A 17,231-nucleotide genomic window follows, 5' to 3' on the forward strand; every position below is an offset into this window, starting at 1 on the left:
TTCATAATTAAATTGATGAGTAATGAACAAATGTCATGAATGGAAACAAGATGTGCTCCAGGAGCACTACATGTTGACGATAACTCAAATAATCTTATGAGGTATACTGTATAGACATATATAAATCTGCTCTCTACTTTTGTAATTTGCAAGTAACAAGAGGCAGTGAAAATTAAAATATTTTACTTCTGCCTGAGAATAATCTTTGATATTGCTACAATGTGGACATATGCCACAGGTCTTTTCTATGAATGCTGTGCAATCAATTGTTAAAAAAATAAATTTTGGAATGTATACACACACATTACACAGTCAAATTCATAGTTTAAGTTTGGGGACAAACCAGTAGATAAATGAAGTCATAGATGAAATAACTAGATTTGGTATAAAGCTCACACCTACCTTCTCGTGGGGGGCTCAACTTTAGTAGTGAGGGGGATGTGCACTTTGTGCAGACACCAGATCGGAACTAGGGGTCTTACGGCAAGAGCTTTGACATTAGTGAGAAGGCCAAAAAAGGGGTATGGGGAACATTTGGGTCAAAAAACAAACCTTTTGATACAGTATTTTCAAAAAGTAAATAAAATTTGAATTTTTTTGAAATCTTTTTAAAAAATGGGGTCATTCAATGAGAGATCAGAAATTTGTCAAAAATTCTTGAAAAAAGGGGTCTTTTGGTGACCATAAAACAAAGAAAACTCTAGGGGTCACTGGGTAAGAGGGAGTTCAGTAAAAAAGGTCAATGTGGTTGCACATCCCCGTCACCAATTTTTAGTGAGCGCCCACCTGGTCCCATCCTATCATCAACAAACATCAATGTTTTAAGAGTGCATGAGATTGAGACACATACATGTATAACCAGTGTTCGAAATATGCCTCAAAAAGTTACAGGCCAGCCGGGTCGGCAACTAGATGCCAGTCAGAAAAGTTACCGGCCAGGCCAAAAAGTTACAGGCCAATGGCCGGCTGACCGGCCCTATTTCGAACGCTGTGTATAACCTCCCTAACAATAACACATCTAGTTTTGTTTATTGGGTTTCATCAATCATTTGGTATGCTCCCTTACTTATATTAACACATTTACTGCAGCAAGTCTTTAAACGTTATGGTAGTACATGTACAAAGTACTTTCAGATTCTACATTTAATAGTTATTAATTTTATGAATATGGCAATGTACAAATGTCCTGATTTGGTAGACCATCCTGTGACCAGCAGAAAGGTAAAATTCATTTTTAAAGTCAATCAATTGTTAAAACTGAATAATAAAAACAGTACACATTAAAAAAATTATTATAGAATGTTAGGAATTAAAAATCATACATATATCCTTTGGTTTTGAAATATTCCTCGCTTATCTCTTCATAAATTTCAAATTGTGTGTGTACTTGGTAACACCTCCACACAGAGGTCAAGAAATATAACTCTCCTGATAATCTTATAAACATTTTTCATAGCATATGTCCAAGTTACCTAAAAGCATGACCATCACCATCATCAAAACAAATTATGAGAAATCCCCCAAATATTGAATTGTTATTATCGGGGATCCAGAATAATGCACTTCTAGCATTTTTGTTACAGCAAAGGCTCAATATCACAAGCGTTATAAAAGTGCATGTAGCATTTAGGGTACATAATTGGCACAATGCACTATACCCATCACAAACATAGATGCACTAGGAATTACAATTTGACATGCGCATGATGAAACAATCCAGAGGTACACTATTTTCCCTCTATAAGCAACACACAAACTCTTTCAGTTCAACTGATTTGAGCTATCTTGACACACAGAAATTATCTACACAAGTGATCCTTTTCATGCTACATGGATTTGCTTAAATTCGTTCATATTATGCAATTTCCCCTCCTTGACCTCTTCCACTAGTGCTCTTAGATTCACCAGTGTCTCCTTTGAGCAGCTGTGAGAAAACACATGTAACAGAGACATGGCTTCTAAACAGTCCACTTTTGCCGTCAACCAATGCTGATTGCTTCCATGTGTCTTGTCACTGCTCTCACCAGTGTATTGCTGTACATGAAGTATTATAGTGGGTACACTGACATACCTTTTATCGGACTCCAACTCTTTCACCAATTTTGGTACAGCTCCATCCACAAGAAGAACAATCGGTAGTTGCGTCTTCTGATACAGCGATGCCAACCTCTCGTAAACCTGGCTTGGTTTAAAAGAGCTTGAGCCTACGTAGGCGCATGGTGTAATGAGATGTAGATCCCAAAGTAGTCGTCTACTCAAGGTAGTACCACCAGACGAGGGTTCATGGAACAGATTGATGACTGTTGATGTTTGTTTACGCACACAACCCATCACATTTTGCATCAGTGGTTTGTAGAGGGATCGCTTTGCATCTATCATGCCCAATTCACAGTCAGTCCATTGTAGAAGTCCACCACTGAAGAACGATTCACCAAGCTTTGTGTCATTCCACATCTCCTGAGCAATTGGACTTGAGTAAAGAACTTCTATTTCTTCGTTGTACCAATGGAAATCTCGATCATTGATATCGGCATCATAGGTTCCATCTGATACTGGCAGCATGTAATTGCCGCCCATTTCAGTTTGAAATGGGCAAGCGCAGTGATACAGATTATGACAAAGATTCGATAGAGGTATCTGAGCTACACGGTCAATCCCGACCTGTTGACGAAGAGCCTCTAGGTGCATACTTTGCATCTTGTTTTTTGGTAGATGGGGCATGATGAGGAGAAATTGAGCATCTCTTGTTTCATCATCTATTTTCTGCAAAAGCCGAGCTAAATGGCTGATGTACTGGAAGTTGTCATACCATAGTACGACAACCAACAAGGGCTTCTCTTTACTGTGGCAGTGTTCTGCTAATTGTCTACAGTGGGCGTTGAGGGATGTTTTCACTTTCCTAGACCAGCATCGAAGATCTTGAGCGTCAATCACAGTGTCTGCAATGTCTTCTAAGCCTCTGACAAAGACCCAATCTGTAGTTCCATCTGAAGGAGTATCACAGGCTGCATCTTTCCAAGTTGACACCCTAACCCTATCTTTCAAGCCTTCGTCATAGCAAGCTTTCAGAACACCAGATGTTTTACTCTGCGGGTCAAAATCCCACACTTTGACCCATGGGAATTTTCCTAGAGAACCAAGATACCGTGTTTCTGGATTGCAGCTACTAAGGACTAGGCTTGGAACTCTGTCACGGACCAATCCTCCAATTTGTGACTTGATGTCTTCCCACTCTTTATTCCATTCTTCAGCAGCATCTTTTGGTGATGTGGGAAATTCTGTCACACTATCTAAAGCACTAAACCACCTGATTATCTTCTTAGTTGCTTTCCTCCCAGCAATACTGTTCTTTGGGTTGCAGTAGCAAATGTTTTCTTGTTGCCACAGGCCACAACGATCATTGTTTTCAGCATAGCATGGATCACCATTGCCATACCCTTTACTTCTTGGTATAACAAAGACTCCGTACCTTATCCCTTCAAATAATATTTCTGAGTACCTGAAAGGGGGCTTGTAGGAAAAGGCTCCTTCATAAAAGAGTTCCTGATAGTACTTGTCTTGTCTGATATCATTCACACCGATTCGTTTATGAGGTGGTGAGCTTTTGGGGCACACACCGACTACTATGTAGCTAGTTTGTCTATCTGGGGTGTTCCACAGTGAAACTACATCACAAGTGAATTTTCTCTTGTCAAGATATTCTGATTCATTAACAAACTTCAAGGATTTGCTTTGAGGTCTTTTGAGTAACCCTTCTAGAAGCTGTGCAGATATACCCTCGTTGAGTCCCATTTCCATGTCTAGGGCAATAGGGTTGAGGGTCTTTCTAGCAAATCCATCAGGTGTTCTAAATGGAGTCTCAGATGGGCTATGGTGTGCTGTGTCATAATCCTCACGTTCAGAACCTGTATCATCACTGATGACCGATTCTTGTCTGAACATGCCACTTACTCCACTATCAGCTGATGGACTTGGTGTTGGTGCAGTTTGTTCAACAATATCGTTTCCAGATGCATCCTTGTGTAAGGTAAACCAAGAACTTTGCACTAAAAAGGGTTTCAGTTTACCCACACCAAGATTCCTGAATTTAAGCTGGCTACCATACTTTTCTTCAAACTTGGAAGCTAAATCTGACAGTTTCATCTTGCAGCCCTGTGGATACTGGTTGGGGTTGATGATGTTGGCAATCAATATGGCTACAATACTGGACTTATATTCATGCGATGATACGTCATCTATAAGAAAACATAGCAACAACAAGATAGTATTAGCGGTTATTTCATAGACTATTCCTCTGTTTAATTACATTATTAAACGGTCTTGTAATCATACAAATTGGCAAGTGTGTACATCATGTACTTGAGTACACTGAATGTCTAAATTCAACTAAAATGATGTACTTAAGGCTCAGCGTTATGGGGTCTTTTCTCATTTTTTCCTTTACAATTGTACCTTCTGAGCACCATTGAGCACATCTTTTTGTTATGGATACTGATTGTATATATTTGATAATGGAATGAAAACCTTACCTGGTTTTTGTTGCTGGCACTTGGTGTTAGCCAGTATTTGTGCTGGCACGCTGAATGTAATTGTATTACCATCCTGAGACAGCTGGATATTGGATTGATCAACGCTGACACGCCGAATTTCAATATTTTGAGCGACATCCTTCTTTACAGCTGGGCCATCTGAAAGAAAGCAATCACAAAATGCCTTAAGTGAGCGGATTGTATACAAATGATTTCAGGTTGATGTGAAGCGATTTGGCTGTGACATGATTTGGCAACAGCAGAAAAATGCTAACCATGTGTGTTTTCATCACAGGGTTCAGTGTTACACATTCCAAAGAATGGCTGTAGTTATAGAGGTTATCCACTTTACTCATGTGTGACTTCTAACAAAAGGCGCTGGTTCCTGTAGTATTCTTCATTCAAACCAATTCAATGCACAACCTCCGAGTTACCTGCATGACTTTGACAGGCTATACTGAAACAGTCATGGTTGCACATGCAGGTACTTCTTTTGAAAGTCCTAAACAAGGTATAGCAGTCGCTGATAGGATATGCAGCTTATAGAACATGGATAACCTCTATTGGGGCAGGGGGGAATGGGACTGAAAGGAAGTTTCCCAGGGTGAATACAGCAGAAGTGTCAAACTTAAGCCTGTATTTTTGTAGGTCCCATTACACTTTCTGTAATGCACATAATAATAATTAATATGTAGATTTCTCCAAAACATTTCTGATTGCGGATGAACATTTTGACAAAGTCAAATAATGGGGGGGGGGGGTAAAGAAATAAGACCTGCTTGAAAAAAAAAAAATGGTCGCACTGATGTTCAGATACTGCACAGACATGAACCCTGCAGTAAAATTATATAGGATTATCAAATGACAAAACTTGGCTATAATTTATAGTATAAGGTACCGTACTCTAAAAAACAAACATCAGGTTGTGAGAATAAAATCCATTATTATCTAAACTAACCTGTACTATCTTGCTGGGCTACTTTGGATGTAGCACGAGGCTCACCACTGATGTGTTTATCTGCAACACTTGCACAGTCATGCTTTCTCAATGCTTGATCAAGATCATACACAGTAGCCTTGTCTCCTACACAATTTATCCATGCTAGTAGTGCCTGGAACTTCTGCTCGCCCAAGTCCTTGTCATGATTGGCTTCTATATTCTGTATGATATTCTCCTCCCTGCCTTTTTCTGAGTTCTTCTTCATCAGTTCCCTGAAAATCCACCTCCATGCATTCTTTGGAATGTCTTGGGCCACTGCTTGGAGTAGGTCTCTGGTTGGTTTGATTGATTTCACACACCCATTGGAATTATCACCTGTAACCGGTAATACAATGTGTGAATGTTGATTAAAATTTACGCTGTATTCACTATGCAGATGTGCAATAATAGAGCATACGCATCCTGCACAAGAACAAAATAAACACAATGGGGAATGATTGCTGGCTACAAGAGGTATTAATAAACTGAATATAATTATATAGGAAAAAGTGAAAAGTTAAGCCAAAGTGTTACAATTAAACTAGATGACCTATAAATTTATGTAATCCTGGCTGGCCCATAACCCTACTGACAAAAGCAAGGAAATGTGCAACGCTTGTGATTCAAACCCACAAACATCTGTTTTCTATAGTTTTCAGCAGAGAACTTCAGCGGTCTGTAAATTTGGCGCAGTTTATGGCGTATACAGAAGTGGGATTATGATTGGCCAATTGAATCACGTCATCATCACATTAGCACCTCATTTGCTGGCCAAGCTGCGTAGCAACATGTGACCTTGTTTTTTACCCGACAATCAGGCTCCGATAAATCACCTGCCCGATTGCTCAGGGCAATTAAAAATACTGTCAGGCAAGATATCAGGCACCCTGCCCGATCGGGCAATTGCAAAATTATGGTGCAATGACAACATTATTGCGTTCATATTTTACTTACATTAATAGTAATGCAGATCGACAAACAAACGTTACAAAATATATTTCTCGATAAGCCAGCAACTTGATTTCTAACTAATTTCCACTGTTATTGATCCCAATAATAGTAATATGATAACAGTGTAATATTTTCAGGCAATTTTAGCTATTACAATACGGTACTGCAACTTGTTGATGATTTTCTTTCACAAATATTCGGGCATAATCGGGCAAGCAAAAGTTGACCTAAGCTTGCTGATCGGGCAATTAAAAAAAAAAATTATCGTAGCTTGGCGACAATCAGACAGGGCAGACGGACCCCGCTGAAGTAATTTGCTGAATGGTATAGTGGGACGCTTTATACACTAGACTAGCAGCTTCCAATGTCTAGTAACACTTTGGTTGGTTAACTCTTCACTCTTTCCAACATGTAGATACTGTTTTCTGGTAACGTTAGGGCTCGCGATATTGAAATTCCCTTACACAGGAAGGTGTGCGCCATCCTGCAGCTTTCCTATGCTAGCCTTCTTTTGTTGAAATCCTGTGTGATTATAACACTACAATTAGCCACTTAAATTAGGAGCGCGCTTTCCTGGGTTGTGCGATGAGCCATAGTCAGTTTGTTTTCTTCCCATTCGTCATGGACCACTTCAAAAGGCAGGGTGTATCACTGATGCATATAATCCATCTTTATAATCCGTTTTATGACCGAGCTTTCCTGAAGCGCGCGCTTAGCGAGGGGAATCCTGCCTTCTTTCTGTTTGAAAGCGTGGTAGGGTATTTCAATATGAGCCCTTAGTGGAAGTATTTGAATACCATTATGTATAAATTATTACATAAATTACAGTGACCATATATTCACATTAACTTTCAAATACTATCATGATCTGACTCCCAGTGATCTCATGGACCTTGTGGTGACATTCAGACATGTACAGTACAGTCTTGCCCTCTTCAATTCTTTGTTTATGGTGGAAAAAACATTAAATCTGGAACCCCGGCTGTCTAGTCAGTATTCTAACCAACTGAGCTATCTAGAAAGCAAATGGGAAAAATGAAATTGGCATGACTGAATTTGTTTAATTGTGTCAATTTTTTCTCAATTCATGTGGCATCTGGTCAAATAAGTCCACACATGTCCTCTTTGTGCACATATTTAAACAGAAATCCCACACATACCTTTTCCTGTGTTTTGTTCACATTTGACAGTACTTTGGGATGAAGCTGTGTCTGATAAACTAGGTTGCCTTGATGATTGTTTTGATGATGTCTGAGAACTGTTCCCTGAATGCACACTTTTACCAGATCCTTTTCTTTGGAAATTGCTACGTCTGATCCCAACAGGTGAAGGAACTCGTAATGTAGATGCTGCTGGCATTTTCTGTGCTGCTTTGGCATCATCTGGAATGTCTAGTGAAAAAAAAAGTGGTGGGGTATTTAAAATTATTGCACCCAATGTAAAAAAAAAAAAAAATCAGTACACTTTCAGAGTTCACTAAAACAAATGCATGCCATAAATTAAGATTCCCAAACATACACACATGTCAGGGCAACATTCTTTATCTACAATCATAGAATGACCTTTGAATATATAGTACAAATCTCAAGAGAAATAAGCTTCCAAAGTCAGCAGTCAATGTTATTCTGGTTTTTCATGTATCCATGATGGCGTTAATTCTACAGCCCTAAAATATCACCTATCATATTCCATTTAAATGAATTGGACTTCTCCTGAACAAAATTCATGTTATCGCTTCATTTATTCCCCCTACTTTATTTTGATTATTTTTATGCTGATTTACTTTTATTTTGATTATTTTTATGCTGATTTACAATGAAATTAGTAATGGTGAAAGCATGTGGTGATGACATGAGGAGGAATTCTCATCAAAAAGGGGTCCAAACTGGTTGTTTTTACACAAGATATACTTCCTGGATTGTGATCTCAGATGGTCTAAAGATTAACATGGGTGTGAATGTGATCTTTATAAACACAGGCAGAAGAGAGATCGCAAAGTAGAAGATCATTACTCGCAACAGCCTGTGTAAATACACGTAGTATTTGGCCAGGATTTTTGGCCAGGATTTTTAGGATTATTTAGTCATACATGATTATTAATGATTACTCTTTTGTCAACAGTGATTACTTTCTCATCGACATTCTGAAAAACCTCATTTTTTCTCATTGGCAACAATAGGTCTTGCCACAATACTACTAAATTGATTGCTGAGTTGAGTTTTATGAATTATGCCATGGGAAATGAGACCACGACACTCACAGTGAAGACTAACAGCTTTGTGACGCGCTACATGTATTGTTTATCTGTTTTAGCCTATTAATTTATAAAACTTCGTGAACCCAAAACCAGTCAATCTATCTCCTATCTGAAATTTCACTTGCCTGTTTTGGATTAATTTCGGCATTATTCTACCACTTATAGACTTTTGATATTTTTTGTGCGATATTTTGGCAGATGGATGCATGTCAAAATGGATTTGGTTGCAGTTAGCGGTGGATCATTTCATATAGTTTGGCTTGACTACCAAGTTCTACTTCAATTGATATTTATTATTTTTATGTTTGTCAAAAACTGATCAACTTGGCTAAATATGTTGAATAAGAAAAGCTTTTGACTAAATAGTTGTTAAAAGTGAGTTAATTTAGGCCAAAAAAGCAACTTTTAAAGTCCCATCACAGAATATGCACACTTTACAAAGCTGTTAGTTGATTTAGCCAAACCAAATGTAAGAAAGGCTCTTATGAATGAGTCATATTCTCAGAACTACTTCTAAAGTATTTTGTTTTACATTGTATGTGCAGAAAATTTTAAAAGTACCTTGTGATTGTTCTCTTCTGTTATTTTGTCGTCTACACACGGTTTGCCATTCACTTTGTTCTTTCGTACTGATCCCTGCATGCATACACGCATCCATGATGCTCACTTATTCTAGATTTTCTACAATGTTGCTGATGTAGTCCGATAAAAAATCTGTAAAAAAATATGCAAATAAATTCAAAGTATAATAAAGATAAATACTAGCTAATTGCACAGATTATTATGTATACCAGGGCATCCCAATCTTTCCCAATGACCCAAAATAACAACAGGCACAATTTCTAAGTTGCCTCGCTGATCGGCTTCCATTTTGACTTTACTGTAACTAATGGGTGAAATGCACACAAAAATGTGCAATTGTAATAGTGATGGATCAAAGAATGGTGATGTTTCAAATTTCTTAGAGAACCAGCTTACATGTATTTGTTATGCGGTATGATTTCCTTCAGATTATGACACCTTTTTCATCCAAATCGGCCAAAAAATAAGGTGGTGCCGGCCAAAACAAATATTTAGACAAGGGGTCTGTTTGGAGGTAAATATTTTCATCAAAAATTATTATTACATGTATGCCTGATTCTGTTAAAGTCGGTGTCAATTTGTATACAATTGATGTCTAGATTTCAATTTTTGAAACTTGCATAGAAATTGGAGTTGTCATAGATGCATATGTGATACATGTATAGGAGTTAAACTTTAGTTATAATCATAATGGTTTGCATTAAGGTTAAGGATCTAACAAACTGTAATTTTTTTTCAAAGTAAAGTACTATGAATGATCTTAGAACTTAAAAAGGTCACAATAGGTTCAGGGGTTCTCCAAAGCTGCCAAAAGCTTTGACAAAAATTTTTTTATTAAAAATTGATACCAATATCTAAAATATCGGGCCGATACGATATTCAATCCCACTATCGGTTGAGCCCTACATTTTGCCCTAAATATTAAAAATCTGTTCAAATTTGTAAATAGAAGACTGAAGAGGCACAATTAATGTCCGCCGCATCACGGGTGATAATACGTGGACCACAGAGAATTCATCACAACATCGAAGGGAAAGAAACACCAGCCTCAATGTAAAATTTGCAAGAAACATTAAACTTAGGGAGCGATCGTTATTTATGGCAGGGGGGGGAATGGGTAAATTTAGGGGTAACACAAAATTTTTTTGTGGTCTTGAGAGGGGAACCTGAAATTTTTAGTTGAACCAGGAGGGGGATTGTTAAATTTTAAATGGAGAAAATTGGGAAAACAAGGGGAACGCGAAAATTTTGAGCGGACGCGAGGGGGAACGCGAAATTTTTTGTCGATATTTTTGCCAAAACACCCATTCCCCCCTGCCGTAAATAACGATCGGTCCCTTAAAGGGGTGCAAGTTGCTTACAATGATTTACCCCTAGAGAGAGAAATGCAGAAACTTTCCAATATTATTAAAAGCGACTAATAAAATAATAATATAAAGATTTGATCCACGTATTCAATAATTGGAACTGATTCAATACACTCAGCTGGGATTGCTGTTTTCACGTATATTTTACTGCATTTTCACCATAACGTTTTTAAATCGTACATTAATTAAAAAATGTGATATACTGTTTGAGAATAATAGTACCGGTACTATCAAAAGAATTAGACACCGCCATGCATAGCCCATTTCAGCTCACCTGCACCATCAACATACATTTGCCATTAGGGTCTGTGCAATAATTATGAACCCCGGGGGGTGTAAAATTTCCAAACGGCTTGCCAAAATTGCTTTCCCCCTTTCAGCTCGCCAAAACTTTCTTGCCCCCCAGTTTTACCCTCCCCAGGGCTCATAATTATTGCACAGCCCTTACAGGCCTTTTTATATAGTCTAGGAGTATTAAAATACCAGAAATACTTTAACCTTCAAGTTCAACATGCTATGTCTTACTATGAGTAAATTTATCGTCAAGTGGAGATCTTTTCAAATCATAAGCTCTTGTATATGTATTGTATGAATTAAACTCTGTGTGGTGTGTGGCTCAATCAATTCTATAGATGCAATGATAGAGTGCAAGCTTCAATTAATCCTGGTCAATAGGATTATTATGACTCTTTTCATTAAAAATGGAATGGAAAGATATCTATACTGAGGTGAATTTTATTAATTCAGTTCATTTCTAAAAAAAAAAATCCAGCGCCTGATGGTGCGTTTACATTTCCATGTGATTTCGTCTGTACAAATGTAATTATTGACCTCATGGTGATGCTGTGCCCTGGGCTACATGTATAGCCAAAATAACTATTTCTCGATCATGAGAGGATGTACATTTGTACCTTCTGCGTCAGCGTACTTTTCATAGAATAACACAAATCACAATCGCGCATGACTGAACCTTGACTTTGCCTAGCAACAACTGTGTGATTGGTCAATTCTCAAAAGCTGTGATTGCGCCATAAAGCTGAATTTATACAAAATGTACTCAATCGCTTTTGCAGAAAAGCGATTTTCACTCATGCTCAATGTTTTCTTACATTTCAAGAGCGTCAAGCCGATCAATCGATTCAAATCGCCGAGGCAAAAACGACATCGCTTTTGCAAGTTGAAGAAATCTCAACTTCCCTGCGATATTGCTTGACACATGAATGCGTCAACCAATCATATACAAGCTTGCATCTGAATCTATTATTTTGCTAATTAATTTACTTTTCTCGATTATTAATTTTTGGTGATGAATTAATTCAAAGCAATAATAATTGACAGCAACTGATGTTTTAAAAATTTATTTTGTGGCATTTAGAATATTTTAATTGTCGTCTGCAATCGCTATCGCTATGATAAGTATAAATGCAAAAGCGACAAGCGATGCATCGCAAAATTTGGCGATTGCCCATCGCGTTAAATCGCAATCGCTCGCCGATCGAGTATAGTTAAGTTGCTGAGCAGGCGTTAACGAGTATTTTTGTAGAAGTAGAAGTAGAATAAATTCAGCTTTAGCGCCGGTATTTCCCGGTGGGTTCAGTCTTCACTGACAATGTGTACGCATGATGGTTCCAATTTTAGGGTACTTTTCAAGAAATGTCCATGAATTTTTGAGGACAAAATTGTTCGCGATTGTTCAAATTAGGGGTGTTTTGGAGCAAAATTGTCCTTGAAATGAAAAATAGGAGTGTATTTCTAGGACTTTCGTCCGCGTTTTACCGCTACAGTTTTCATTATTGTTCTCATTTCCCCATGAAATAGGGGTAAAAATTCAAAAGCGTCCTTAAATGGTAAAAATAGGGGTATTTATTTCGGAAAAATGTCCTCGATTCCTTGTGTCGTGATAAGGGGGTGAAATGAAAATGCGTCCTCGAAATGATAAAAATAGGGGAGGTATTTGGGGGCAAATTTTCCTTGATTTCGTGCAAAATAGGGGGTAAAATTGCTGCAAATGTCCTCGATTCCCCGTGAAATAGGGGTCATTTTCAAATCCTGGAACGGTCATACGTCCTACCTTTAAATACAAACTGAACCCACCGGGCGGTATTTGCGTAGTACGCTCGGCGCAAATACTGTGCGTACCCAAGTTGGCTCTCATGATCGAGAATTTAATATTTTGGCTATAATATGCTGGCACCCATGAGACCCGGATCTGTAAACTGGTACTAAGAAAAATTCTAATTCAGCTAAGTTCAGTGAATTTTAAGCTTGATCGAAAAATCTATCTTTTATGCACGACGACACGAGAGTTATGTGTGCATAAGATAGAACTTACGGCTATTTGAAAACGCGTCTGCATAGCGTTGATACTTTTTTTAACGCAAGTAAAAAAAACATTCTTCCGAATGTCACTTTTGGCTACAATTTTCCTGGACTAACATAATGTATCTTCGGATTCAAGGTTGCTTACTTTTAGAGAAAAAATACATCTTTGAAGTACATTCTGGAGATGTTTTAGGTCACAGCAGTGCGATGCGCCGAGCAATGATCATGGCCGATTTACTGTCACCGATGTACACGCTAGAGACGACCTTTTTCAATTGGGTACATCCGGGTCATAATCAGTCACAGTCACTGATCAGTGGTCACAGTACATGCGCAGTGTAGACGGCTGGTGGAATAAGCACGCGTCGGAGTTCAGGATTGGCAAAGCAGCGACTTAGTAGCCCAAAAGGATGACTTTTGAAGATTTTCCACACTACAGTTTCCTGTCCAATAGACACCAATTGATGGTTAAGAAAGTAATTGAGCAACTTTTCAAATCTGGCGTAGGCAATTTATGGTATTTTGCTATCCCATAGATACCAATGTATGAATTTTAAAAACAATCGATCGACTTTTAATTTATTTGACTCATGATTTGGGCTAACATTTTTGGCAACACTGCTGGAGGTCAGTGGGTGCATATACAGCAGAAACACGGCGTTGATCGAAGCCGTTCGGAGAACGAATATTGACGTTTTTAAGTAAGTACATGTATGAAAATTTAAGAAAATATTATAGTACAGTGTGTCGGTAATATGTCACGAACTATTTCATGATATTTTGGAGACAACCACTAACTTGAGGAAGACGGTTTTATTCATATGCATGAAATTGTACTCTGTATGGCAACTGCGTACATGTATCACACGTACATGTAAACAGTACGACAGCAACTTAGCTCACTTCCGGTAATTTTTACCGGCGTGACCTTTGCTGTTACGTAACGTAATGTTGTAAATCAGGTGGCAAATACAGTTTTTCAGAAAACATCAAAAAAATGGAATACACAAGTGGTTTCTCCCTTCATTTCCATATTGAGCCCATAGATAAGATATGAAACATGAGTATAAGACAAACAGTAACGTGTAAAAGTCCAATTATTGTGGAGAAAATGAATGTTTATTGTGCGCCAAAAAAAAAAAAAAATGAGAAAAAATGCATGTCACGATCACCAAAATGGTTATATCTGCAACTATGCGCCAACGCCGGTCGTATGCTTTTCTGTAATGATAGATATTAGCTAACTTGAGCTTGTATTAAATTTTCAGCTAAAATGATTGGTGGAATAATCAAGTCGTAGGTTGGAAAGTTGCTTTCAAAACGGCTTCCCCTCGCAATCGTCGCGTGACCATAAGTGACCAGTGTCAGCAGGAAAATTAACAGCCGGCCTTGTCCATATAATCGATTAATAATTGTCAGGATCGTCCAGTTGACTACAGTGATATTTATTTATTCATACAAAATACTGCCCTGTCATACAAAATATCGAAGTCAATATAAAACGTAATTTCAAGCCATTTGACTGAACTTACAAACAGATTATAAAAAGATTATTGTTGAACGAGACACTGAATTAGAAATAACATTGCAAAAGATACGACAATAGGTTAGCAGGTTGTGATGGTCTAGTGGCAAAGTCTGTGCCTGAAGTGCGTGAGGTTGGGAGTTCGAACCCTACCATAGCGGGTTTTTTTTTGTTGAAAATATTTATGATATTAGTAAACAACTTTCAGGAAGGGTTTCTGATCATTTGAAGCAGAAATAATGAGGTAAAATGAAAGAAAGCATTTTTTTATCTTGACCGCTTGTGGTGTTCTATTGAAGATAATTAAAGTTACTCTAGACAATGAAACGCTGATTCCAATTATGTGTATGTCTGGGTAGGGTGTAAGAACGGTGTAAAAATTACAAATAATATTATGCCAAAATATCAGGTTTGAAATTCGTAAATTATGGCTGACGCTATCTTATTTTTTAATATGTAGGCCTACACATAAAGAAAAACATTGCAAACGTGTTGCATAGAAATATTTTTAATTGATCATAATACTCACGGGCTTACACCATAGGCCTAACAGAACAAGAGAGAAAAAAAAATCGAAATGCTGTAGGATTCAACCTTCAACCTCTCGCACTTCAAACCACGGGCCAACCACTAGACCATCACAACCTGCTGTAACATACTCGTATCTTTTGCAATCTTATTTCTCATTCAGGGACTCGATCAACAATAATATTTTTAAAACTGCTTTTAAGTTCAGTCAAATGAGGTGATATTACTTTTTATATTGACTTCAATATTTTGTAAGTCAATGCAGTATTTTACTTGAATAAAGAAATATCACTGGAGTCAACTGGACGATTCTGACGATTATTATTCGATATAATGACAAGACCGGCTGCTATTTTGCTAGTGACACTTGTCACTAACGGGACACGCATTTATTGAGACACGGGCCGCTTTGAGAGTAACTTTCCAACCTACGACTCGATTGTTCCACCAATCATTTTCGCTGAAAATTTAATACAAGCTCAAGTTAGTTAATATCTATCATTACAGAAAAGCATAAGACCGGCGTTTGCTCATAGTTGTAGATATAACCATTTTGGTGATCGTGACATGCAATTTTTCTCATTTTCTCGGCCACTTTGGACATGTTCAAGCTTCTTTATTTTCAATATTATTCAACTTTTACTCGCTTTTTGTTCTTTGCACAAATGTTTGGTATCTTCTCCGTGATCATGGTACACAATTTAAGCCCCAACCGTCCCGGCTCTCCCCGGTCTGGCGCTATTTCGCTAAAGCATGTTTGCCGGCCAAATTTTCAACATTTAGTTACGTAACCCGTGTTCACCAACCCGTAAAAAATTTCTATCGAACAAAAGAGGTCACGAAGTTGCTGTCGTACTGTAAACAAGTACGTTACATACGATAACATCCTTGCAAGTTCTAACTTTCGTATCACAAGCTATCGGTTGTTCATACGAAAGTTAGAACATTTCGAACAATTTTAAGCTTTACTCTGAAATAAAGTTTATCAATACTTACCATTCCAAATATGCCAGGTACCAATGTTCAATCAAATTCAACTTGTACGGGACAAGTACGGGATATGCATCATCTCAGATCTCGTTCAGGAAATACTAGTAAACAATCAAACAAACACGACAAAAACTAATGCAGAACTGCACTACAAACTCATCATCAACTTTCCCGAATTCGTGGATTCTAAAAATAGTTTAGACTCGATCACTCATCCACAGCCAATGTCACCATTGCTGCATGCTGCACACGGTTTACTGGTAATGAGGCTACAGAATCGAGGCTATCTCTTAACCTTTGACCATTGGCACAACAAGTTGCACGCTGTTTCATTTATTCACATGCTCTGGCTGGTAACTGGACATTTCATCCCCTCGCATTTTCATCCCCTGGACATTTCATCCCCTCATGTTAAAACGCTATTGTAGCGTTCTTTGAGCGTGACAGTAAAAAGATTGCATATGAATATAATAATTGTTTAGGATCTTTAGAAGGAAATAATATCTTTATTTAAAATTAGTCTTATTTATCCAAATATGTATGCACTGTGTTCTGTATGAGCTATCAGTATCACCAGCTGATCACGCGTATAAAAATCGATCGATGTTGAATGGCAATAGTGCAATCAATTTGCCTATTAAGCGGCGTGTAGGCCGTGTAGCACGGATGATTCTAATTCAGTATTACGCCTAGTATTATTATTAAAAGTATTATTATTTTGTTATTTTACCGGGGTAGGCCTATCGTTATCATTAATATTTTTATTATTATTATTTATATTATTATACTTTGTTTTTGTTGTTGTTGATAAGCTAAAGTGTATTTCTTCTCTTTCTTCCTGTTAAATTTATGTATTTATTGTGTATTGTTTATGTATCTATAGGCTGTTAATTTATTTATAACTAGCGGGACACCCGCGCTACGCGCGGGTCCCCGCTAGGTGAGTAAATGGGAGCGTTCACTAAAACGGGAGGAATTACTGAACAGGTAGAATCATTGAAAAGGTAAATTTCATTTATCTGAGTCTGACCCTCGTTAAGCCTAAGTTTCCATTTTAGCTTCTTTCTTTCTTTTTAGTTTCTTCTACATGGGCCAATTTTGTTCCATTTTTTAAAAACATTTTGCTGCTAAGCTTGTAAATTTCCGTTACCATGTTTTTTATTTACTCAATCCCGTTCCCATTATTTTCTAAATCTGTCCT

General features: G+C 37.7%; 1 protein-coding gene across 1 annotated transcript; it reads right to left on the bottom strand.

Annotated features, from left to right (window-relative positions):
* Window positions 1-1,321: 1,321 nt before the first annotated feature.
* LOC140152815 (uncharacterized) lies at window positions 1,322-16,189 on the bottom strand. Its single transcript, XM_072175322.1, has 6 exons — window positions 16,037-16,189; window positions 9,278-9,430; window positions 7,620-7,850; window positions 5,488-5,844; window positions 4,530-4,688; window positions 1,322-4,235 (listed from the first exon to the last, which is right to left on the bottom strand). The coding sequence occupies exons 2-6, from the start codon at window positions 9,372-9,374 to the stop codon at window positions 1,822-1,824; spliced, it is 3,258 nt and encodes a 1,085-aa protein (XP_072031423.1). The 5' UTR covers window positions 9,375-9,430; window positions 16,037-16,189; the 3' UTR covers window positions 1,322-1,821.
* Between the last annotated feature and the right edge of the window lie 1,042 nt (window positions 16,190-17,231).

Source organism: Amphiura filiformis, chromosome 5 (assembly GCF_039555335.1).
Source record: "Amphiura filiformis chromosome 5, Afil_fr2py, whole genome shotgun sequence".
NCBI classification, from domain to species: Eukaryota; Metazoa; Echinodermata; class Ophiuroidea; order Amphilepidida; family Amphiuridae; genus Amphiura; species Amphiura filiformis.

Bases quoted from the DNA above. Each gene is read 5' to 3' on its own strand.
- LOC140152815 (XM_072175322.1), bottom strand. From the start codon at position 9,374: ATGGATGCGTGTATGCATGCAGGGATCAGTACGAAAGAACAAAGTGAA. The intron at 7,851-9,277 runs GTACTTTTAAAA...TTTTTTCACTAG, and splicing joins CAGAAGAGAACAATCACAAG to ACATTCCAGATGATGCCAAA. The intron at 4,689-5,487 runs GTTAGTTTAGAT...GCTTTCTTTCAG, and splicing joins AGCCCAGCAAGATAGTACAG to ATGGCCCAGCTGTAAAGAAG.